The sequence below is a fragment of the Trypanosoma brucei genome, chromosome 3, assembly GCF_000210295.1.
Source record: "Trypanosoma brucei gambiense DAL972 chromosome 3, complete sequence".
Classification (NCBI taxonomy): domain Eukaryota; phylum Euglenozoa; class Kinetoplastea; order Trypanosomatida; family Trypanosomatidae; genus Trypanosoma; species Trypanosoma brucei.
The window spans coordinates 1,318,582-1,341,223 of NC_026736.1; the positions used below are offsets into that span (position 1 = coordinate 1,318,582).

At 43.6% G+C, this 22,642-nt stretch overlaps 10 protein-coding genes across 10 annotated transcripts; all 10 read left to right on the forward strand.

Annotated features, from left to right (window-relative positions):
• Nucleotides 1-382: 382 nt before the first annotated feature.
• TbgDal_III5800 (hypothetical protein, unlikely) lies at nucleotides 383-856 on the forward strand (the record flags this gene model as incomplete). Its single annotated transcript, XM_011774226.1, has 1 exon — nucleotides 383-856. The coding sequence occupies one exon, from the start codon at nucleotides 383-385 to the stop codon at nucleotides 854-856; it is 474 nt and encodes a 157-aa protein (XP_011772528.1).
• Nucleotides 857-1,683: 827 nt separating this feature from the next.
• Nucleotides 1,684-2,673, forward strand: TbgDal_III5810 (exonuclease, putative; the record flags this gene model as incomplete). Its single annotated transcript, XM_011774227.1, has 1 exon — nucleotides 1,684-2,673. The coding sequence occupies one exon, from the start codon at nucleotides 1,684-1,686 to the stop codon at nucleotides 2,671-2,673; it is 990 nt and encodes a 329-aa protein (XP_011772529.1).
• Nucleotides 2,674-3,908: 1,235 nt separating this feature from the next.
• TbgDal_III5820 (hypothetical protein, conserved) lies at nucleotides 3,909-7,340 on the forward strand (the record flags this gene model as incomplete). The annotated part of the gene is made up of 1 exon (XM_011774228.1): nucleotides 3,909-7,340. The coding sequence occupies one exon, from the start codon at nucleotides 3,909-3,911 to the stop codon at nucleotides 7,338-7,340; it is 3,432 nt and encodes a 1,143-aa protein (XP_011772530.1).
• A 435-nt stretch (nucleotides 7,341-7,775) lies between these two features.
• Nucleotides 7,776-9,176, forward strand: TbgDal_III5830 (hypothetical protein, conserved; the record flags this gene model as incomplete). The annotated part of the gene is made up of 1 exon (XM_011774229.1): nucleotides 7,776-9,176. The coding sequence occupies one exon, from the start codon at nucleotides 7,776-7,778 to the stop codon at nucleotides 9,174-9,176; it is 1,401 nt and encodes a 466-aa protein (XP_011772531.1).
• A 516-nt stretch (nucleotides 9,177-9,692) lies between these two features.
• On the forward strand, nucleotides 9,693-10,103 carry TbgDal_III5840 (cofilin/actin depolymerizing factor, putative; the record flags this gene model as incomplete). The annotated part of the gene is made up of 1 exon (XM_011774230.1): nucleotides 9,693-10,103. The coding sequence occupies one exon, from the start codon at nucleotides 9,693-9,695 to the stop codon at nucleotides 10,101-10,103; it is 411 nt and encodes a 136-aa protein (XP_011772532.1).
• A 2,674-nt stretch (nucleotides 10,104-12,777) lies between these two features.
• On the forward strand, nucleotides 12,778-13,854 carry TbgDal_III5850 (hypothetical protein, conserved; the record flags this gene model as incomplete). The annotated part of the gene is made up of 1 exon (XM_011774231.1): nucleotides 12,778-13,854. One exon carries the CDS (start codon nucleotides 12,778-12,780, stop codon nucleotides 13,852-13,854), a length of 1,077 nt encoding a protein of 358 aa, XP_011772533.1.
• Nucleotides 13,855-15,286: 1,432 nt separating this feature from the next.
• On the forward strand, nucleotides 15,287-15,997 carry TbgDal_III5860 (hypothetical protein, conserved; the record flags this gene model as incomplete). The annotated part of the gene is made up of 1 exon (XM_011774232.1): nucleotides 15,287-15,997. The coding sequence occupies one exon, from the start codon at nucleotides 15,287-15,289 to the stop codon at nucleotides 15,995-15,997; it is 711 nt and encodes a 236-aa protein (XP_011772534.1).
• An 885-nt stretch (nucleotides 15,998-16,882) lies between these two features.
• On the forward strand, nucleotides 16,883-17,839 carry TbgDal_III5870 (hypothetical protein, conserved; the record flags this gene model as incomplete). Its single annotated transcript, XM_011774233.1, has 1 exon — nucleotides 16,883-17,839. One exon carries the CDS (start codon nucleotides 16,883-16,885, stop codon nucleotides 17,837-17,839), a length of 957 nt encoding a protein of 318 aa, XP_011772535.1.
• Nucleotides 17,840-19,636: 1,797 nt separating this feature from the next.
• TbgDal_III5880 (hypothetical protein, conserved) lies at nucleotides 19,637-21,406 on the forward strand (the record flags this gene model as incomplete). The annotated part of the gene is made up of 1 exon (XM_011774234.1): nucleotides 19,637-21,406. The coding sequence occupies one exon, from the start codon at nucleotides 19,637-19,639 to the stop codon at nucleotides 21,404-21,406; it is 1,770 nt and encodes a 589-aa protein (XP_011772536.1).
• A 409-nt stretch (nucleotides 21,407-21,815) lies between these two features.
• TbgDal_III5890 (hypothetical protein, unlikely) lies at nucleotides 21,816-22,166 on the forward strand (the record flags this gene model as incomplete). The annotated part of the gene is made up of 1 exon (XM_011774235.1): nucleotides 21,816-22,166. One exon carries the CDS (start codon nucleotides 21,816-21,818, stop codon nucleotides 22,164-22,166), a length of 351 nt encoding a protein of 116 aa, XP_011772537.1.
• Nucleotides 22,167-22,642: the final 476 nt, after the last annotated feature.

Genomic DNA, 22,642 nt, shown 5'->3' on the forward strand with positions numbered 1-22,642 from the left:
ATTTACTTCCAGATTCCCCATGTGGTAACACTAGTTTTTTTTTCCACGTGAGCGTGGTGTTGAAGTGGTGATGTTATTTCGTTTGAAATGTCGACTTAAGGAGAGGAAGGGAGGGAAGGGAAAAAAAAATAAGGAAAGAAAAAGGAAAAAACAATTGCAGTTGTGTAGGCCGGAGCGCACCTGGATTCCGCCTATCAATTTATTTCACCGTTTATCTGAGTGTCATATATGGTTAAGTGATCATGCTATACGACCTATATTTGAATGAGTATAAGTATAAATAGTTATATTTATATATTTATATATTTATATATTTATATATTTTTGTGTTTTTTTGTTTTTTTTGTCAAATCAACTAGTTTGGCGAAGGAGCCCAGTTTTTATGTGCATGAGTTATGTACATGTGTGTGAGCTTGGTGCCAGAGAAGACAAACTTCAGCACCTTCCTATGTTTTTTGAAAGAAAAAAAATTCTTCTTATTCTGCTGTTTTGTTTTACTGCGCTTGCCACTCATATATTTATATTTATATATGCACATTTTTTTTTTGTTTCCTTCTCACTCGTGACGGTTAGTGTTTTTTCATCCAAATACGGGTACGTGTGTTTGTGTTTGTGTATATTTTCACGGGAGGAAGAAGGGAAAAGAGGCAAGTGCAACACTGATGATTGTGTGAAGTTTCTTCTTCATGTCAAAGTATATTTGCGCTTCTTTCTTTTTTTTTTATGTTCCCCCTTATTCTCCTTTTTGTTCTTTTTGTTCTTTTATTTCCCCCTCTTCCTTTTGATTCTTATTTTTCCCTTCTTTCTTCACTCGTTTCGAAAAAAAAAACTGAGAAAATCCAACGGTTGGTGGTGATGGTTGTTGTTGTTGTTGTTGTTGTTGTTTTTATTGTTGGTGATATCTGTGATGCCGTAAGAAGTTTGCTTTTTCATTACTGTTGTTTTTACTGTACCCCTTTCCTTCATGAAAGGAGAGAAAGGATCTATTTCCTTGTGTGTTAATTCGTTACTTTTTTTCTCCCATTTTTTTTTCCCATCGTCTTTTCTCAATTTCCTCGACCCCTCCTTTCTTTTGTTTTACCCTCCGTTTGTGTGTGTGTGTGTTTGTGTGTGTTTTTATTCTTGATTTTTTCTTGCTCCCCGTTTGCTTGTTACCGGCTTCAGCCGCATGCGCAATACTTTTTTTTTCTTTTAGTTGTATTGATGAGGAAATGAAGTGGATGAATGGTTCAGAAAGGAAAATAACAGAGCAGCCGTATTCGGTCGCAGTGTTTCGTACTGGCCATTGAAGATATCCTTTCATTGAATTTCTGCTTTCTGTCCGCCCTGTTGCTTTTACACACCACCCGTAGATTGCTGTTGCTCGCTAATCCTCTTGTAAATATCATTTGCTTCTCGTTATCTCTTCTCTTCTTTTTTTTTCCCCCCTCTTAATTTCCTTCGTTACACTTATTTGTTCTGAAAAATATACGACTCTATGTGTACAATACAGTTGTGTTCCCGTAACGTGATTCAGGGAGTGAAGGAAGTGAAGTATAAATATCACCCCCTCCCCAATTTCTTCCCTAAAGGAAGCATACGACAACAACAACAACAACATCCAAAAAGAGAGGCGTGTAAAGAAACTGTGGGTATTATTAAGAGGAAAGGCGACGCCGTGCAAAGCGAAACTGCGCCATACTTATGGTTTCTTGCAAGGCAACACCGGAAAGAGCCAGTGCCAGCAGTAACGGCGTGCAACCTCAAGCGTTTCATACTGACAAATGTTATGACGCTGGAGATATAACTTGCAAGAAGATGGCTAAGAATGAAGGCGATGGAGGTCTATCACAAAGAAAGAATAAACCGCGTGGTCGTCCGCAACCTTTTTCACATTTACTTGTGTGTGACTTCGAGGCGACGTGTGACGCTGATAGTGCCGGACTGTACCCACATGAGATCATTGAGTTTCCTGTAGTGTGCATTGACACCGCACAACTTGCTGTTGTAGCTGAGTTTCACTCTTATGTTCACCCAGTGCGCCGTCCGAAACTCACCGCTTTTTGTAAGGAGCTGACTGGCATCACCCAATCGGTAGTTGATGACGCACCAACTCTGCCGGAGGTGATTCAAAAATTTGGTCAATGGGTTCGTGAAGTGGTGTATCCTCTTTGTAAAATGTGGAAACAACAGTATCCTCCTTCTCAGCTGGCAAGCAACTGTCTGGGTGATTTGGAAAAAAAATTCAAATATGACGAGAAAGACAATAAAGAGTGGGTAGGTTGCGAACGCATGGTTTGCTTCACCACCGACGGTCCGTGGGATATGCGTAAATTCATGCATGAATGCAGCGTGGTCCGCGATGGCCACATTTTTCCGCCGCTTTTCTACCGCTGGGTGGACGTGCGTAAGTGCTTCAAACAACACTTCAACAAGTGGCCGCGGAAACTGGTCGACATGTTGCGGACGTTGCGTCTCGATTTCGAGGGCAAACAACACAGTGGAATTGACGACTCCCGAAACATTGCGCGTATCCTCATCGAGTTGATGCGCCGCGGTTTCTTTGTGAGACGCGTTAGTACGATCGAATACAAATGTCCAATGGATGTTGGTGGAGTGATCCTTACACAAGAAATGCGGGAACTCTGTGATGAGGAAAATGCAAAAGCAAAGCAACGACACCTTCGCGAGTAACGTGAAAAGAAGGGGAAGACACGGGGAAATGCATGAAATTGACCCTTCAGAAACAACAGACAGCAACAGATGACAACAGATGAAGGCGCCGGCAGCGAATGCAACGATCCCTACTCGTGCGTCACTGTGGCGTAGGGGCTGGCGGGGGTAGGGTTCCTAGCATTGGGTATTTGTTAATTGTGTTCAGATATCACTGGTTTTCTTTTTTGTTTACACCAGAACCTTTTGCTGTTCATCATCGTTACAGTTCATTCGTTTCAGTTGCAAGTTACTCCAAACGGATAATAATAACAATTTTTCTTTTTGATGAGCGTTTATGACTGTGTTACACGTCTTCCTTCCTCTTTGATTGCATGTTTAGTACAATTACCTCACCATTTTTGCGTTCGCTCGGTAACTACCGGGTGGGTGAGGAGCATAGCAAGGCATTGTGTCAACATACATTAGAGAGGCGCAAAGAAAACTCATCGTCCCAAGGTGACGATTGCAGAAGAGGTACAAAGAAAACAGAAAAGAAAAGGCTTACTCACGCGGGCGCACACACAGAGAAAGAGAGAGGGAAAGGGTGAAAGAGTGAAAGGAACATAACAAAAGAGGAATCAAGATAAAGGTAGGTAACGGTAGATAGAAAAAAACAACAACATCAGAACCCCATATATCACTGGACTGAGGTGTACAGTGACCCATATATAGAAACGAGCGTAAAAAGGTACTTCAGTAACGAAGAAGCTAGTGTGCGCAGTGAATATTGTTTGTATTTTTATTTTTAATCCTTTTCTTTTAGTCCGTACAACCCCACGTATCAGCTCGTGGGGGAGGATCTTATTATTATCTTCTTTTTTTTAAAAAAAAAGAATATCGCCATATTGTTCCCATAGAATCTGTAACTTTCTCACGTATTATTGAAGCACCAACGCAAGAGAGGACGACAACTCAGACTGACTCACCAGCCAACTTTTCATCGCAATAATGAGTGACCGTCCCCGACCACCTTTTGGCGTGAAGCTTTCGTTTGGGAAAGTCGTGCAGGGGCTCGGGTCGGACGGGCGCAGCGCCTTCTTGACACCTCGGGATGTGTCAGCGACTCCCGATTCTAATGTGACGAGGGGTTCAGCGGAAGCAACTGGGAGAGAACAACAGCTAGACACAACATCAGAACTGCAAGGAGTTTTCAGTACCTCACCCCTCGCCAACAGCAGAGCATTCTTTCTTTTTGCAGGCCTTTTACTCCCTCCATGTCGGTTCCCCGTGGAGAGCTTCATTCGTCTATTGGCTCCCGTTCCACTTCACCGGTGGTGGTGCGACCGACCAAAGATCTGCCCCCAACAAAGGATGCCGTAGATGCCCCTCGGATGCCACCAACAGCGGTGAAAAGGGAAGAAAGTGTATTTCATGACGGAGACGGGCAAACTCCAGTGACTTCTGTACATTCGAGTGTCGTGGCCACCCAATCAGCGTCTGAGGCCGTAAAGCTCAGACCCCCTAAAATTCCCGCTTCTTCTCCTTCCCCTTCCCCCTCCCCAAAAGCTGCTGTTGCTAATGCATCCGCAACCAGTGCCACGACTACCACCGCGGGACTTGCCACTACTGCGACTGGTGCGGATGTAAGTGCTGAAGCGGCTGGAAGCGATGCCGCACCGCAGGGTACTGTGTACAATGTCTGTTCACTCTGTGGCCTCACCGTGCTACTTGGCGGGAGCTTTGCAGAGCAGCAGCAACAGTGGCAGGACCACATTAATTCTTGGATGCATCAACGTTGCTTGAAGATGCACGCAAATGCGCGTAACGAGAACGTGTACATTGGTGACACCACAACCGTTTCTATAGGCTCGCCCGTGTCACCTTCGATGTTGAAGGCATTGGAAGAATTTTCATCATCCATTGCTTCATCGGATGCGGGGCAGTCTGCGGGACCGGCCATCCGATTGTCCCCTGCTCCCTTGAAGTTGCCAGTTTCGGATGATGTGGTCACAGCGCGAGAACTCGAAGCCAGGCGAATCACTTTCTCGTCAGAGGACATCACGCCACGCATTCTTGCTGATAGCAGTGAGCACCTATCGCTTGTTGAGAAGAAACTCTTTACTTCCGTTAAGAAGCCACATGTATCAGGTGATGATGCTGAGGTTGTTGGCATACTGACAGACGAAAGGGAGGCAGCCACCGCTGGTAAAGCGACGTGCGAGGGAGGGGCACCGCCAATATGCCAGAAGCGAAAGTTGTTGAAATCAGTCAAAGAATCCGGAGAAACACCGATTCGGGGAGGGTTCCGGAAGCTTGATGTCAATGCTGACCAAGTAAACACGTCGAGCGGTGCTGAGATGGACGATGCTGGTCAGAGAAATAGCAGCAAGCGGCACTTAAAGCGCAGGCTAGATAAATACTTGGTTGTCAAAGAAAGGCGACTGTTACTTGCTTGCATGCGTCACTGGTTTAACAGTATGTTTGTGCGCGTAACGGACAATTTTTTCTCCGTTCGATCGCGTTCAAGCAAGGAGACACTCGATGCTATGGTGGCAGCATCTCCTACAGTGAGGTGCAGTCGAACGGATACGCCATTGGATGCGTATGTTCCTGGTGTTGGCCAACAAAAGGCGTCACCGTTGGTACGTAAGGGATCCAAGAAGCAACCGGAGCTTGTTGCTGTGGAGGCTGCTGCTGGCGGTGGTGATAATGAGAAGGGAGAGTTGTTGTTTATGGCTTCACGTGTGAAAGATTTTGCGCATATCAAGAAGGACTCTTCCGCGGATAGTTTAGAGATGGAAGTGGGGAAGACGGACGTAAAGTGGTATGTCTCTCGCCCCGCAGGGAATTCGCGGAAGCGGGGGAAAGTCTCATCCTGTAAACAAAAAAAAGATGGCTCATCCACCCCGTCACTTGAAGACGACAGTAGCATTGAGGAGCTGCTCTCCTCACTAGCACCTCCACTGCAGGAACGTGTGCGAATGGCAATCCGTGGGAAGCCCGTAAGCAAGTCGAAGTTTCCCATGACATCCGAGGTTATTAGCATGATGCGGGATTCTGTGCAGCAAGAGGTACAGCAGTATAGGGATCAACAGTTGTTTCACCAGTTCCAACACCAACAGCAGCAGCAGCAACATCAGCACCGCGAGCAGTACCATGACAACTACCAGCACCATCCTGTGGCATCCCGTTCCTCCCCAGATGCTGTGGGGATCCCGCAGCAACCGTTTCTTGAACGTCGGGAGTTTGGCACTAATACCAAGGAGCTCGTGAACGAGTCGCTACGCATTAGGGAAGGTGAGGTGGGATCTACCAGTTTCAGAAGGGAGCAAGCCATAGATACCTCCGTACCATATGGTTACCTTTCACAAATTTTATCAGAAGAGACCCCCATGAGGACTACCGGCTTAACAGAGGGTGTTGCACCCAACAAAGAAGACGAAAGGGGCGGGAAAATACTCGCGAACGCGATGGAAGAAGCCAGCGGGGTTGTGGGACGACAGCTACCCCGTCCGTTTCTACTAGTGGAGGGGCGTAGACAACTGAGTGGGGGATCATCAGGGAGTTCAGAATGCGGGTCCGCCATCGAAGAAAGGGGCGACGAAGCACCGCGTCCGCGTTCCAACGGCTCCCCAGATGATTGTATGCGGTATTTGAATACTGAAGCGAGTTTTAGCGGAAGTCGGGGCATTTCCCGAGACCGAAAGCACCGCCGAAGACGGTCGCGCGCCGTGGAGGCTGCTGAATCGGAAATTCGCGAACCGAGGCAAATTTCTCAATCGCATATAACGAATCATGCACGTAGAGGAGCGAGCTGCAAGGGGAGGCAACCCCTTTCCATATCCTCGATTCACTCCACTTTGCGCGCAGGAGGTAATAGCGAACGTCCAACTTCCCCACAAACAACGCCACGAGTACGAGGGACCTCCGGTTCCAGGGCCTCCTTTACTGTTCGAAAGGGGTCTATGGAAGAATGGGATACCTCAAGCTGTACGTTTAGAGGCGTACCAGGCGAGTATTACTGCTATGATGGTGAAACCTACCAGCATGTGGAAGACCCTACAGCCGGTGCATTATGTGATAAGTTAGGTCGGCGGCTCCCGCTGTATTTTGTACGCCGCTGTTCAAGCCCTTCGATGTCCCCTACACGGTTCAGTTGCATGCCGGTGACGAGGTCTCGTAGTCCCCTCGGACCTGGACGTTTGAACCCGTACTGTAGTGTTTGTGTTGAGCGCTACAACATTGTTATGGTTGACGAAAACATGCGGGTCCTCTCCCCTGTAGTTAACAGAAGAGGAGGTGGGACCGGTAACTGCGCCTGCACATTTGCAAACAGGGGAAACTCGGCAAGCGGGCGCGGCAGGGGGAAGCGAAGATGTTCATCGGCGTCAAACACATTTTCCCCTCACAGAGGAATAAGTCCTGGTGGTTGCGTTGAGACGACTGATATCGGCAAACGGAAACGAGGGTCCATCGCCCTACCTACAGGGAAACATCACCGTATTGTGGACCTTGAGGCTCTCTCCAGTGAGCAGGTCTGGCTTCTGCAGCAGGAGCGTCGTGTTCGCTCAATGATAAAGGCACTGTTACGACATGAGTTTCCTGTTAATGAGAAGTGCCGTCAGTGGGTAGCTTACCTCAACTCGTTGAATGACGCCGCGGAAGCGCTGAAGACGCTGCAAGTTGTGGACCTGACGGACAAATAAATGCAAAAGCGAGTGAGTTGCGAGGACTTGTGTGTGTGTGTGTGTGTTGTTGTTGTTGTTGCGTTTGTTCGGCGCTTTTTAATTGTGTTGTGACCTGTGTAACGGGGAGGGGAATGGGGAACACGCACGCACCTATATGTGGCAGTGCCTAGAAGTTTCTCGTTTGCAGTCTTGTTTTCTCGACCATAGAGCAACCCGTACAAACGGGACTGAACACCCTAAATTGTTGTTGGACTCACCGTTCTCGTTTTTTTTTCTTTCTTTTTCCTTTATTATTCTTTACCCTTCCTTGTGGCATGTAATAATTACCGCGTCCACCCAAGCGGGCGCGTTGTATTGCATGAGAGTAGATATGTGGATCGATGCGATAACCTCTTCGAGCAATGTTCACGAACATCGCCCCTTTGTCATCCATTTCGATTTTCTCATCTTTTGATGGTCCTTTGGCCACAATGTTTGAGAACAAGTGCTGTGACTGAAAGCATCTGTAAACTACAAGGGAGTCTTAGCTGTGTCGTCCCTTTTCTCCCTACACCTATACAACTTCCTTGCATGTTTTCCTTTCTACTCTTTCCTTGTCTGCTAGACGCATCAATGGGGAGGGAGGTTTCTTGGGCAGAGCTTCCACTTGTCGTGGATTTATCCGACGAACTGACGCCGTCGAGTCTCCGTCAAGCGCATTGGTACGTTGACCTGCTTACCAATCCACCGCCGGCTCCGCACCCCTTCCGTACATTTCTTAGTGAAGTGGAAGCTATACGCTTTGCTGCGACCAAGCTGTCTTCCAAACACAGCGTTGACCCCAGTTTGGTAGATGTTGCTGAAACACCAGTGCAACAAATGTATCAGCAGCAACTCCCACCTTTGCATAGTAACGAGATTGCTGGCACCGTATCGTCTGCTGGGGAAGATATCACCGCAAGGGCGCTCCTGGAGGGTCTGCGTGAACGTCAAGGTCACTCGTTGGGGACCGCATTGCATCGGAGGTGGGTGCGCCTTCCGCAGGCATATCTTTCGTGGATGTCGCAACGGATTGCAGATGTCGTGTTGAGGTGCGTCATGCCACTTCTTGGGGGCGGCGAAGAGTACAGAATGGACAGTGATAAAGGAACCAAGGTGAGCGAGAGATATGACGTCCACGTGAGGTACTTCCCCTCCGTAACACATGACAGTGACTCACAAAACTTGTTCTGTGCGGAGATTGTGGTGCGGGATGTTGAACAATTGCAGCGTATAAATGACTCCGTGTCACTTCTGAGGGCGAAATATACCGCCGTGCGTGCCGAGGGCCAAACCCTGCAGAGTTCACTTGCCTTTTGGCGCAGTGTGGCCCTCGATGGGAGTACCGATGAACTCGAGGGAGTCAAAGGGGAATCTTATGGATGGGCAGGTGATGGAATTAGCGGTCACGCGGCGTTGAAACCTCCAGGTGGATTGTTTGGTGTTGAGGGTCATGGGGGTTGGCTGCAGCCCACAAGACGCCAGATGGGGCGAGGTGCCAATTCACAGCAAGGACGGGGAGCTGGTATTAGTAATTCACACGAGTCACCCGCACAAAGTGCTGCGGGACTTGTGGCAGTGTTTTATCTGTCTTTTAGTGGTGTGGCTTATGCAGGGGTTGTCTGTGGTGGTGCGGCTAGAAGAATATGCGCAACCGCGTCAATGACGGGTGCTGCTGGTGCTGAAGGACATCCATCTGGGACGGCACCAGATCGAACTGGTGAGACTGATGTTACTACTGTTAGTCACAAGGGGGAAGCGGGAGATGTGGAGCCTGTTTTCTTTCTTCCTTGCTCTTCCGGTTCCAGTTTTGTGAGAGGGTTACTCGGTCTATAGGTATATGGCGAGAGGTTTTCAGCACCGATTTTTCTGCTGTTAGCTCATCATTTACGGCATGTGGTTGCTACTTTCCACCCATTTCCTTTTGACTTCTAGCACCTTCTTCAGGCAACAAAATGTTGTAAAGCGGCGTTGGGTACACAGGTAATGAAATTTTACTGTTTGTGAGGGTCTTTCATACATTTCCAGTTATTGGTTACCTCAAACACCTGACGCTCGTGTCAATGTTACACCCTCAATATGTGAGTGTTTCCACCCGTGTGCAACTGTGCATGATGTGTGGTTGATCCAATTGAACCGCCAATCTTCTTTCGTTCCCCCCTTTGCCTCCCGCATATAAATATATATTCCTTTAACCATTTTCCTTTCCCTTTGTCTCATCATATGAAAAGAAAGCAACACAAACAACAAACGGAACGCACTCTTATACCTTAGAAGGGGGAAAACTGTGTTTGACCGCTAAAGGTAACAAGACTAACAGCACACTTCTCTTCTTTATTTTTCTCCGCAACCATGGCCATGTCTGGTGTTTCTGTTGCGGACGAGTGCGTCACGGCGCTCAATGATCTCCGCCACAAGAAGTCCCGCTACGTGATTATGCACATCGTTGATCAAAAGTCCATTGCCGTGAAAACTATTGGCGAGCGAGGCGCCAACTTTGATCAGTTCATTGAGGCCATTGACAAAAATGTGCCATGTTACGCTGCTTTTGACTTTGAGTATACCACCAATGACGGCCCTCGTGACAAATTAATTCTCATCAGTTGGAATCCCGATTCCGGAGCCCCACGCACGAAGATGTTGTACAGCAGCAGCCGCGACGCTCTCGTGCCCCTCACGCAGGGTTTCCAGGGAATTCAGGCAAATGATGCATCGGGACTTGACTTTGAGGAAATCTCCCGCAAAGTGAAGTCGAACCGGTAATAATAAAAAAGAAAAATGTACGGCAGAAGGATGATGGGAGAAAAGGAGAAAAGGAGCGGTGTGGAGTGAGGGAATGAACAAGGAGTGTGCAAATGAGAAAGAAAAAAAAAAATAAGCGACGGGCAAAGGAAGACCAAAAAAATAAAAAAGAAAAAGAGAAGGAAAAAGAAGAGAGGAAATCGGCAAAAACAGGGAAGGAATGGTGCGAAAATGAGAATAGGAAGGAAAAGAAAAATAGGAGAGGGATCGAAAGTTCAAAGGAAATAGTAAAGGACTAAAATTCAGAAAACGGATATGTTTCCTTCTTTTTTTCTTTTTCTTTTTTTTTTTTGGTTTGTCTCTCGTTTATTTTTATATCATTTGTTACATGAGTGATACCAGTCTTCACTACTGGACCATTTTCTCTCTTATTTTTGGTTTTGCAGTTTTTTTCTTTTCTTTTCTTCCTTTCTTTACCGCACTGCTTTTTCTTTTTGTCCCTATTCACGCTTTGTTTGCTAAATTAAGTTACATCACGCAGGCGTAAACTATGGCCACTGCTATCGTTACTTCTCTCGTCGTTTATTCATTTATTTAAATTATGTTGCAAAAAAAAATTTTAATGAAAGAAACAAATACAAGAGAAAGAAGAGGTGAAAAAGAAGAGTGCAGGAAGGCCATCAGTTTTACGTGTCTGTCTGTCTGTCTGTGTGTGTGTGTGTTTGTTTTGCGCGTGTGAAATGGACCAGAATTCAGGAAAAGGAGGAGAAAGTAAGAGAGAGAGAAAAAAAAAAGAAAAAAAACAAAAATACAAAACAAAACTGAAATCGAATGAATTTTTAGGCTTGCATTTGAAGCTCTTAAGCACCTCCAGCTTACTGCTATGGCTTCTTTATTTATTTATTTACTTTTTTTACTTTTTTTTTTTTACCTACCCGCCCCTCCACACAACCACTCATTTCTTTTGTTTCTCCTCTCATTCTGTGCATGAATATATACAAATATAAATAGTTGTATGTGTTTCTCATCTATTTGTATTTACTTGTCTTGTCTTTTTACAGTTGTTAAAATGTGTTCCCTTCTTTTTTTTCTTTCTTTTTGTATTGTTAATGTTCTGTGTTTTGTCTTATTTTATATCAAAGTGGGAAGGCTCACTTCACCGACAGGTTTATTTGTGCATATATTTGGAATATATAAAAGGATAAACCCTGCCAAAGGGAAGTGAGAGTAGTGTGTAGAAGCGAAAATAGCAAAGACAGAATAGGAGATATCCATTTGGAAAACACGAGTAAATTTAGGTAAAAGGGCTTTTGTGCGCGTTTTGTTCCCTCCATCTTTTTTTTTTTCAAAGAAAAAGGAAGACAAAAAAGGGAAAAAGAAAGGAGGGTTGTTGTTGTTGTTGTTGCTGTCGTTGTTTCCTTTGCTCATTGGATTTTAGGAACGAAGCAATAGGAAGCAAAAAGATACAAGTACCAGCACAGTGCGAGTGTGTTTTTATAAAACACATAATATTCTCGTCATCTCCTTCGCTGTAGTCCACTTTGTCGACAGTAAACGGCATTAATTTTATTACTGCTGAAGTTATTGTTATTATTAGCAGGCGTATTTCCGGTGTTGCAAGTTGCATTGCGCCACTCAATCAATCAATCAATCAAACAAACAAACAAAAAGTAGCGACCTTTGTTTTTTTTTTTCGTCTACCTCTTCTTTTTTTTCCTCTTTGTGTTTGTGCGTGCGTTTTGTGAGATCAAAAGAGTGCTTTGATCAAACGAATCGAAGTCCATTTAGGCAAAGTTAGTCAAGGAAGAAAAAGCGCAGCATTTAGTACATATATATATATATATTAATTTAATTTTTTTTTTTATAAAGAAGGAATATTTTTGTATCTTCTTTTTTTGTATTTCTCCTCATTTCGGATTCCATTTTTTTTTTTCTTTTGGGGGCTGTAGCAGAGTTTAGGTAAGTTAGTTAGTACGTATATTAAACAGTAAGTGAGTAAAAAAGGGGAGAAAATAGACTTCGGTAAATTTATATATTTATACATTTATATAGGGACAACAAAACAGAACCTGAACATAGTAATATCTTTTTTTTCTTTTTGAGCAAGTGGAACGAAAGGAAGAAATAAAGAGAAAAAGTAAGGTCTTTATTATTGTTGTTGTTGCTGTCATCCACAGTAGTATTAATAGTAAAATTACTAGGGAATTGTAAGCTATTTGTTAAACGCCCGTTTGATCAATCGTTTTATACCCCATTTCCCTTCTTTGTAGAGTTTGACAGCCTAGTTTCTTTGAAACCTGTTCTGTTTAATCTTTCGTGGGCTTTATTACTTTACTTTACTTTTTTTTTTTTTTAGTTTCTCAACTTGGAAATCAAAGATATATATATTTATATATATATATCTTTGGGTCACCCGTTTTAAAGGGTGCTGTTGTTATTATTGTTATTATTAAGCTGTTATTTTCGTTTCCGCTGTCACTCGTTTACAAAGTTACGGAGCGCCACGTGACACCGTCTCTTCATTTTTGTTTTCTGTTACTGTGATAATATTTATTATAATTGTTGTTGTTGTTTTTTTTGTTGTTGTTGGCGTGCCACTAACCAACTGAGTAAGTGAGTGAGTGAGTGTGAGTGTGAGTGTGTGCGTGTGCGTGTGCGTGTTTTGAGTTTGTTTTTGTGTGATTGACGGGTCGTAATGTTCGTTCGGAAATTTCAGGGAGAAATCCTCAAAAAGGAGGGGCATGAACCACCAAAAGGGGATAAAGCACAGGGATCTCACTCAATGAGTTTAACAACTTCTTTTGTGGATCCGGAAAACGCGAAGCGCGAGCGACCGGTTGTGGATGTCTCAACTCCGTATAATCCACTGGATGAGACGCATCAAATACGAAAATTGGGAGTACAAAAACTCGCTATTGGGTTCCTTTCACTCAACGGTTTCACAGGTGCACACGAGGAGGTACCTTACACGGATTCCATGAGTACATACGAATGCGTGAGGTACGGTATGATAGGCCTCAATGTGTGGTTCGCAAACTTTTTCTTGGTTCGCGCGGGTAATTCCGGTTCACCTGTAGGACATCCACGGACACGGTTTGCGTGGAACATAGCGTTTTTAATGGGAATTATACGAGTGAACTTGGCGGGTATTGTTGGAATTGGTGGGTACTTTTACTCGTATGAATGGCTCTATACCCATGGGCCGGCGATGTTCCGTATTAAAGATCCCTCCCCAAATGCGTATAAGCGGGCATGGGATGAGGGTCAAAGTTGTTACTTGTCTCGTGCAGCCGCTTGCATTTTCCCGCCGCTCGGCTACACCATCTTTATGGGGCGCTGGAAGAAAACCGCTTTTTGGTTTGTCTTCACACTGGCGATGAGTATGCAGTATGAATATGCGCGGCATTACATTCTTCCTGGTATGCGGTTGTTTTATAGCTTTCAGGCGAACCGAGAGACGCAGCGGCAGGCAAATTGGGGTTCACTCGCTCCCGTATTGGAACATCGTGTGGATCCTGATACCAATCGTAATGCAAGCGTGGCAGCGTCGCGGTATATGCGTATTACTCAAGGTCCACTTCAGGATACTATTTGGGCTAATGCAACGCATGAGAATTTACCTTTCCACCGCTACGGTATGAAGCTGCCAAACCCGTATTATAACTGGCAGAAGGCACCGCAGGGGTACAATAGCAAGCCATATCGTTTCAAGAATGATTTATGGGACCTGCCAAATGTATTGAACACATCTAAAGCAAATTTTCGTATCTAAAAAAGAACATTTTGGTGGGAGGATATATTTGGTGTGCAGGTGTGTGTATATGTGTGTGTTTATGTGGGTAAATATAGCGGTTTCTTTCCTCATCCTTCCCTTTTGTACCTTTTCCTCCTTTCATTTTTTGTTTTGCAACCTCTCATTTTTTTTTTGTTTTTCTTTCTTTTTCTTTTTTTTTTTGCCTTCGGAGAGGCGAGACGGTTGCGCACAAAGGGGAGGAAAGGATCTACTTGTTCCGGTTGAAACTGTGGAAGTTTTCTTTTACTTCGTATATTATTATTATTGTTATTATTTCATCGAGCTTGGCTCCTTTACACTCCTTGGTTTGTATATTTTTCGTTTCGTGGAAGGTGGGTTGTAAATGTATGATGAAGGAACGATCGTAAGCAACAAAACAAATAAAAAAAAGAAAAAAAAGGTGAAGGACAGAAAAGAAAGGCGGGGAGAAGGGTTGGCGGTGGTGGTGGTGGTGGAAACTGTAGATGACGTTTATTTGAACGCCATGTTGCTGTAAATGTAGAATGGCAACAGAAGTTTCTTCCCAGTTTCACCATCCCAATCTTTACTTCTTCTTCTTTCCTGTTTATTTATTTATTTATTTTGCTGCTTGCTTGAATCTACTTTATATATATACACTTTTTTTTTAAAAGTGATGTGAAGGGGGAATGCAAAAGGTGATGGGAGGATGGAGGAAGGGGGATAACTGCAATAATAAGACTGCAGCGTCGTAGGCCTGTGGTGATGTGAAGTAGGAAATTCGTGCGAGTGGAAGAAAGGAAAAACTAAATCAAACGAGAAAAAAAAAGACAAAAAATATGACGTGAGGGTGCCTGGGGGTGAGGTGGGGGAAGCAGATCGATTTTTTTTCTTTCGTGCGTGTTTATGTGTGTGTGTGTGTGTGTTAATGTGCCTACGGTGCAGCAGAGCCATCTTTAAAGCGTTTTGAATCTGCGGCGGCTGGTTCCTGAATTATGTGCGTAACAGTAACTATAGATGCATTTTGTAGTGTCGCGTGCAATTTTCGATGTGCCGTGTGGTGAACTGTTCGTGTGTTCTCGTTTTTTTTTTTATTAACTGTCCTTGCGGCACTGGAATGTTATTGCCGCATATATTTGTATGTTTATTTATTGAGTCGTTGCTTGCTTTTTCTACTTTTATTAATTTTATTATTTCCCCGGGGGCCACAACTGGTGTAGCAGTCAAGGGATTTACATACCAAGTACTTACAGGAGAGTAACTGTACCGATAGATATTCATATTTGCAGATAGATAAGAGTTAGGACACGTAGGTATTGGATATATAACATAGAAGAGGAGCAAGAAAAAGGGGGGGAAAAAAGAAAAAAAAAAAGGGAAGGGAAGAGAAGGGAGATTACTGTTCATCCCGTTACGAGTCTCATTTCGGTGGTTTCTATTACCAACCCGTTTAATGGCATGTGATGATTCGACGAAGCGCAATGCCGCAGCCGTCAATCGTCTTCTCCAAAAGACTCGAGCTGCAACGGCCCCTAATAGTCAGTGGTTAAATTCCATAACACGGAGGGAAGATGGAACACTGTCGAATGAGTTGCACCTCAGCAACCAACAGCGCCTCGCCTGCGAAATGGGCGTATTTCCTAAAGGCCGCTTCGGTGATGTAGAAATAGAAGAGGAGAATCCCCAGCGCTCATGTCATGCGTTAGCTCAGAGGCGTGCGCGACATGAGTGGAAAACTGATGAGGAGGCAAAACGGCGGCTGCAAATTGGCCGCGGCGAAGTGTGCAATAAACGGGAACTTCGTGCGGCAGCGCGGCGGGAGGCGGCGATTCTTCGTTATGAAATGACTCTTCCCAGGCGGCGTGTGGTTGGACATCTTTCGCATTTAATGCCAGCACAAGCGGATGCGTCACTTGCTGTTCCAACTGAAGGCGCTGCTGATGCTCTCGTGGAAAAGGGATGTGGCCGCTGGGTTTTACATAATTCCTACCGACAGCAGCTTCTGCATGGAGAGCCCGTCATGACGAGGATTATGCGTGGAGAGTTTTATGAAACCAAACCTCCTCCACAGAGGAAAAAGAAGGTTTGGGCTGCAGGAAAGCGGCACGTCCGTATGACCAGCGAAGTAAACCGTTTAATGAACACAGGAGGGTGGTGTCGATAAACGAAAAAAAAAAGAGGATGGATGAGGTTATGGAGGGGGGGGGAAAATCAATCCTCCAAGGGATTGCATATGGTGGTTAGTATTACATTCTTGTGCAGTCCTTTCCTCGCAATTTTGCTTAATATATATATATTTCTTTCCCTGCGTGCGCTCTCCTAGTTCTTCTTCATTTCCTATCATGAAAATGAGAAATGTTCATAGATGCAAATTGCGCCCCGTTGAATTTCACCGCTAAGGCATTTTTTTTTCTTTTGCGGCCCAGTGTTTTTGGTCCCTTCTTCTTTTTTCTTCATCAGCATGCCATGGTAACTCACTTGCCGCTAGATTTGGTGTACGTTTGCGACATGATTTTAATTAATTTTCCCCTTAATTTTTATTGTTTTTTTTTCATTTTTGTCACTTGCACGGAGTCGTCACCAACAGGCCCCCTCTTTTTTTCTTTCCATTACCCCTCTTTTCGGTAAAATACCATCCCACTTCAGGTTCGGATGGTGGCACGTAGATTCATTCCTAACCTTTTTTTTTTCACGAGTGAGTGTCGCTAATTCTTGCCTTTTCACTTTTTTTTATAAAAAAATCTCTTTAAAAAAAAAATTTGTTATCTCGCATGGTCATGATTGTGATTACTGTTGTTTCATAATTTTACATCCCATTTTTTCTTTATTTTTCCTTTTATTTTTTTATTTTTTTATGTTGATTTACTTTAGATTTCTTTGCTTGTTATAACGGTCTGGAAGTGAGCCCTGGGAAGTGAGAAGCAGGGAAGTGTTTACGCACATCCTCTTACACATATATTTGTACAATATAAATATAAATATATATATATATATAATAGTGTAGAGCAAGGTTAGTGTAAAGTAGGTATATATTTTTTTTTGTAGTGGCATGTTGAGGCTTATCAACAGAGGAAACAAGCGGTGTGATGAGCCATGGTCACCTCTCTTTTATCCACTTCAACCATGCCTTATTGTAATACGTGTTGGCCGTGCCGCCATCTCATCAGTTGCATCCAGAAAACTTTGCGTGGCGCTCTCACCACGTCTCTTAGGTGAAGGTATCGCTTCCAATGTTTCCCTTAGCAGCCGTGTGCAGCGGGAGGCTTTTTATTATGTAGTTTCATACCTTTCGCTTCGTCGCCCTGTACTCATTGCATGGCCAGTGGAAAAAGTGCTGTGGATTATTGGGCGAAATGCTTCAGGTTCAGTAAGTGGTACTACCACAAATATAATGTCACGTTTAGCAGGGCAACCCCTCGTGCGGCAGGTGACGGCAGTGGCACTTCATGGCGGAATCGCCTCCACCGCCGCTGCCGTTGTTGTGCAAATTGGCGGTCGAAGTTTTGTGTTGTTGCGGCGAGCCATCACGGACTCGAGTTTTTCAAAGTTGTCTCTCCAACAATATTGTCATGATGTTGTTACGATTCTCGCATCCGCTGGCGTGTCTGTAGCGGGTGGAGGTGTCGGGGCAGTTGTTGGTGGTTTTATTCTTCCGGGTATTGGAACCGTAATTGGATGTATTGTTGGATCTTTTGGTGGTGGACTTGTGCCTTACGCTTTACGAGACGAGGGACCCGAGAAGAAGCAACAACAAATGGCGCAACATTGTTACAATCCAACTCGGCCACTTAAAATATTGGAGGAAGATGATGGTTGGCTCTATATTACAGACTGTACTGGGGATTCGCAGTATATGTTTTACGACCAAATGGGGGGTGGGGAAACAAAATCTATTTTAGAGGAGGATGGCGCTGTCAGTGGTGTAAAGGTCGAGAATTGTGATGTTGACGGAAGCGACGATAGTGTTGGAAGTGAGTGGGAAGATGTAAAGGACGCAGATTCGTAGTAGTTGAGCAAACGGTTTTTCTTTTTTCGAAGTTTATGTTGTTCGTGTTTATATGGAAGGATGCGGACGCTGCCGGAGTTTTCCCTTCTTTTTCTTGCAATAGTTCCGACTTTTAATGATAACAATAGTTATTGTTTTCATTCAGTTTTCCATCTCACCTAAGCACATAGACACACATATATATATATATATATATATATATGCAAATGCACGAGGGAACGTATTATTTTATTAACTTTATTGCTTAGCAGGTGTTGCCATTGCGGAGAGGGGGAACAACGAATACGGGTATAAAGCAAAGAAATGCATGAAGGGAGATGAGGTTGGGAACTTTTTACTTTTTTTTTTCACTTTTTCAGCATTTGACTGCGTATCCATGATGGCATTTCTTGATGACGCTATGGTTTGTCCCTCTTTATTTAATTCAGTTTGCTTTAGTCCTTCACTCTCCACTTTCTTTTTCCCTTCTTTTTTTTTAAAAAAAATGTTTCATAGGTATCACCATATCCCTTCTGCGTACCCGCAATTGTTGTGCGTATTTTCCTAATTTATTCCCTTTTTCTTTTTCTTTTTGTTTTTCTCTTTTTTCCCTTTTCTTTATCTTTTTTACTTACGTGAAATCGTTGAAATTATGTACTGTTCCCTCCTTTTTGTATGGCGTTAAATAAATATATAAATATATATATATATATATATATATATATATATATATATGCACCCGTGTTTATGTGGATATGTGTAAAGTGTTGGTCTTCTTTCATGTTACAATTTTTTTTTCTTTTTCTCTTTCCTCCGTTTTGTTGCTTTTCTCATTGCTTATGATGCTTAATTGCATCTTAAATTATATAACTTAATTGCCCGTACATTTGCAGCATGTTGGGAGGCGGAAGAGGTGTGTGGGGAAAAATATGATGCGGATGCTGAGAATTTTGGTTATGGTGGTGATATAAATATGGAAGAAGTCACATCAGTTGCTGTTTTTGTGTTATATCGTATCATATAATATCGTATTTTGTTTGTTTGTTTGATTTACCTATTTATTATTATTATTATTATTATTTTCTTTTGAAAAAAAGGAAATTTTAATTATGCACAGTTTTGTCGACTTCTCTCCTGTTCCTTTTCTCTCTCTCCTTCCCATACGCAGGCACATTTCTATTTTATTTTTTGCAAAAAAAAAGCTCATTTATTTGAGCATTCAGACTTTTCATTTTCCCTCCTATTTGTCGCATACGAGAAACTGTGTTTGTATGTGTCGTCTTTTACTTTTATGTGCTTCCTAATTGTTGTTGTTTGCTTAAAACCCTCTTCATTAATTCATTCATCATGTTTTAACACATCCTATTTTTCCCCCTTGTTTTTTTTGTTCTTTACATGTGGAATGAGTAAGTTCACCATCACCCCTTTTTTTAGAAAAGACAAAAAAAAAGAAAAGAAGAAAAGAAATTACACCTTATAATATAAAACATCCGTGTACACAAATACCGAAATATATACTAATTTTGTTAGAAAGCTAACAAAAACGAAGGAGAAACGAACGAACAAACAAACAAACCAAAAAGAAGAGTGTACACGGGGAAGGGAATAAATAATATTCACTTGGAAAAGGAGGAGTTTGCAACGCACCTTCCCTTTTCCCTCGCGTTGTTACGCAAAAACAAAAAAAAAACAAAAAGAACCAGTGGATCAGGTGACCACGTCATCATTAAATTTCATCAACCATATAAACTCCATTGCATATATATATAGAGTGAAATTACACTTCACAACTATTTACCTCAGTTGTGTTTTCACCTCATGTCCTCCGCTAATTCCATCCACTCAGAGGATGTGTCCCTTAGAGTCTCTGATGACAAATGTTCCCCCGCAGAAGCTGTGCGCGAATATATCAACGGCCTTCCCAAAGTTTTTGAAGAAGACTCGATGGCGCGAGGTGCGGACGGTGTGGTACATATCAGCGAGGAGCTGTCGCGACTTAATCGTGCAGATCTGAAACAATTTGCTTTGAGACAATTCCTTCGTTGCGAAGAATTACTTCATGAACTGCTTGATCAGGAAGTAGTACTTGGGGAAACGGTGGATGATCTGCAATCTGTTAGAGAAATGATGGAGGAGCGTGAGGAGGAGGCTGAGGCACTGCGGGCACAACTGCAGCGTGCGGATGAATCCAAGGAGACGCTCCTCCGTGAGAAGGCAAGTGCATTGCGTCGCCTCATGGAAACAAAGAATGAGTTAGCGAGCCTTAGCGCAACGAAAGCAAACCTGCAGCGCATGCTTGACTTGCACAACAAAAAACAAGGCGAGGAGGCACCCGCTCCACAAGGGACTCCAGCTGCCACTACCAATGCTGCTGCTGCTGCTGCTGCTGCTGAAATGAGGAGGTGCAGTATGCCAAATGCCAACGCGCAAGCGGGGCTGCTTAACCGTAACTTCATGCGTGCCAATTCATACGCCCCCGTCATGACGTCATTCTCCACGGCGTGCTCATTGGCGGTTCCTCAACGTGTTGGACTTAGCCGCCGTAGTAGTTGTAGCAGCAATGCCACCTCATCGACGAAACTATGGTCAGGAGGTGCTAATCCCGTGGTTGAACGCAGCAAAAGTCCAGGAGACAGTAAATGGCGGCAACTATTCTTTGAGACGCGTCGGCAGAATGAACTGCTGCAAAGCGAGCTCAGTAAAATTCGTGCTGACCGCTGTTGCGTCGATACGGATGCTGGAAACGGGGAAGTATCGCAGACGGCACATGTTAACTTATCGTCATCGCAGTTGGCGGCTTCTTTGGCTGAGGTGGAGCGGATGCGGGAGGAACTCAACAAGGAACGGGAAAAGAACCGGACAAGGAACCGCCTGGGAGCCCAATTGCTGCGCGACGTAGCATTTCTTGCGAGAAAAGTTCGCATGTACGAGCAGGCGGAGTCTGCGTCGCTCCTCCATCGGTACAAGGATCTAAGTCTAACGAAGGATCAGCTAATGCAGGAGCTGTTCGAATCCCGCAAAGCCATTGCTGTATTAAATATGAAACTGAAGGAGTCAACAACAAGGGTGGGAAAGAAACACAACGGATCACAGTGTGAGGCCACAAGCCAACCGGTCATAGTCGAGGGTCTCGCCAATGCCCTCGAGGAGGCACTTCGTGATAATGAAATACTTCGCGAGGAGCGGGGGTGTTTGATTTCTGAGAAGCGGTTTCGAGAGGAGTCGTATCAGGCGGAATTGAAGAGCCGTGTGGTGGAAATGGAGAAATTAACTGCCGCACTGGACGAACTGAGAGGCCAAATGGCACAGTTGTGGAAGGGCAAACGTGGCACTAATTCCAACAGTACCGCAACTCCCGCTACGAAATTTCGCTCACCGTCGCGTAGCCTCCCACAAAATGGTGCACCAGCGGGGTTTCGCCTATCAGTAGAGGATGGTGTTGTGAAGGTAATAGACGGAAGTGGCTGCAGTCCATGCACCAGTTGTTCCATAACGCAAAACAGCAACACCACTCCCATGAGCAATTGCAATAATGCAAAGGTAAAGCCGAAGCTGTCTCCAATGCGAAGCGCAGTGCCGGTGCTTTAAGAAGGAAGGGGGCCTACATTAGTATTGATTAGAATGAGATGAAATAACGTAGCTATATCCAGTGGGATTAACTGCTATATTATTGTTATTATTAATTTCATTTATTTATTTTTCATCAGTTTCCACATTTAGTAGACGTAGATGTAGACGACGTGAATACTTTTTGATCCGTCCATTCATTTACCTTTTTGATTGGGGTTTTCTTCTTGTTTGTGCTCACTTGTTTTTGTTTTTGTTTTTTTTAACCCTTCCACCCTTTTCACCGTTGTTCCTTCCGTTCTTTGGTGATGGAATAACCGGAAGGGCGACGTTTCTTCATTTTTTTTTCTTCCCTCTCTCTCTATCTTCTTGTGTTGTTTTCCTTAACACACAGGTGCAGCATTTTCCCCCTTAATGCAGTGCTGCTTTCATGCGGTTTCGATTTTCTTCTTTTTCTTTTTCTGTTTTTTTTTTTTTGTGTGTGAGGTGTGCTGGGATGAGGGATAATAACGTTTGGGGGGGAGGGTGGGAGGGTTGCAGAAATTATTATAGAAGGAAAGTGAGAGTGAACAGCAAGGCAAAAGGAAAGACAAAAGGAAAGGGAAAGGAAAGTTTTAAAGATTATAAAAGAGAGATGGGGGAAAAAAGGCAGGATATATATATATATATATTATATATAATATATAATATAAATTTAGTTGTGTGTGCCCGTATTTACGATCTGATACGATCATACATTAACCATTGTTTTTTTTTGTCACCTACCAGTTTTATGACATGAAAGGGAAAGAAAGAAAAAATAGAGAAGATGAATGTCACAATAAATCATTTAAGTAAAGAAAATATATTATTAACGGAAGGGAGAAACAAAAGGGAGAGGAGGAAGAGGAGGACTTAAAAACTTTGTTGAGTTGCGGTGATGATCAGCGGTTTCTTTTTTTTTGTTTTGTTGATGATGAGGAACACTCGTGCAAGCATAGGAGAGAGGGAATTGTTTCTTTTGTTTTAACTTTTTTTCTTTTTGAATTTCATTTTTAGATCTTATTGTTTTAACACCCATTCTTTTCTTTTCTTTTTTTTGTGTGTGCTCGTTGTCGTTTCCTCTTTGATACTGTTTAACTTTTTTTCTTTTTTGCTAGTAACTTTTGTTACTTTGAGAAGACACACACTTGAGGTCATATATATATGTGTGTGTGTGTTTGGGCAGAAATGAAATAATGTTTTCGTATGAATTGTGATGTTGTGGTTAAAAAAAAA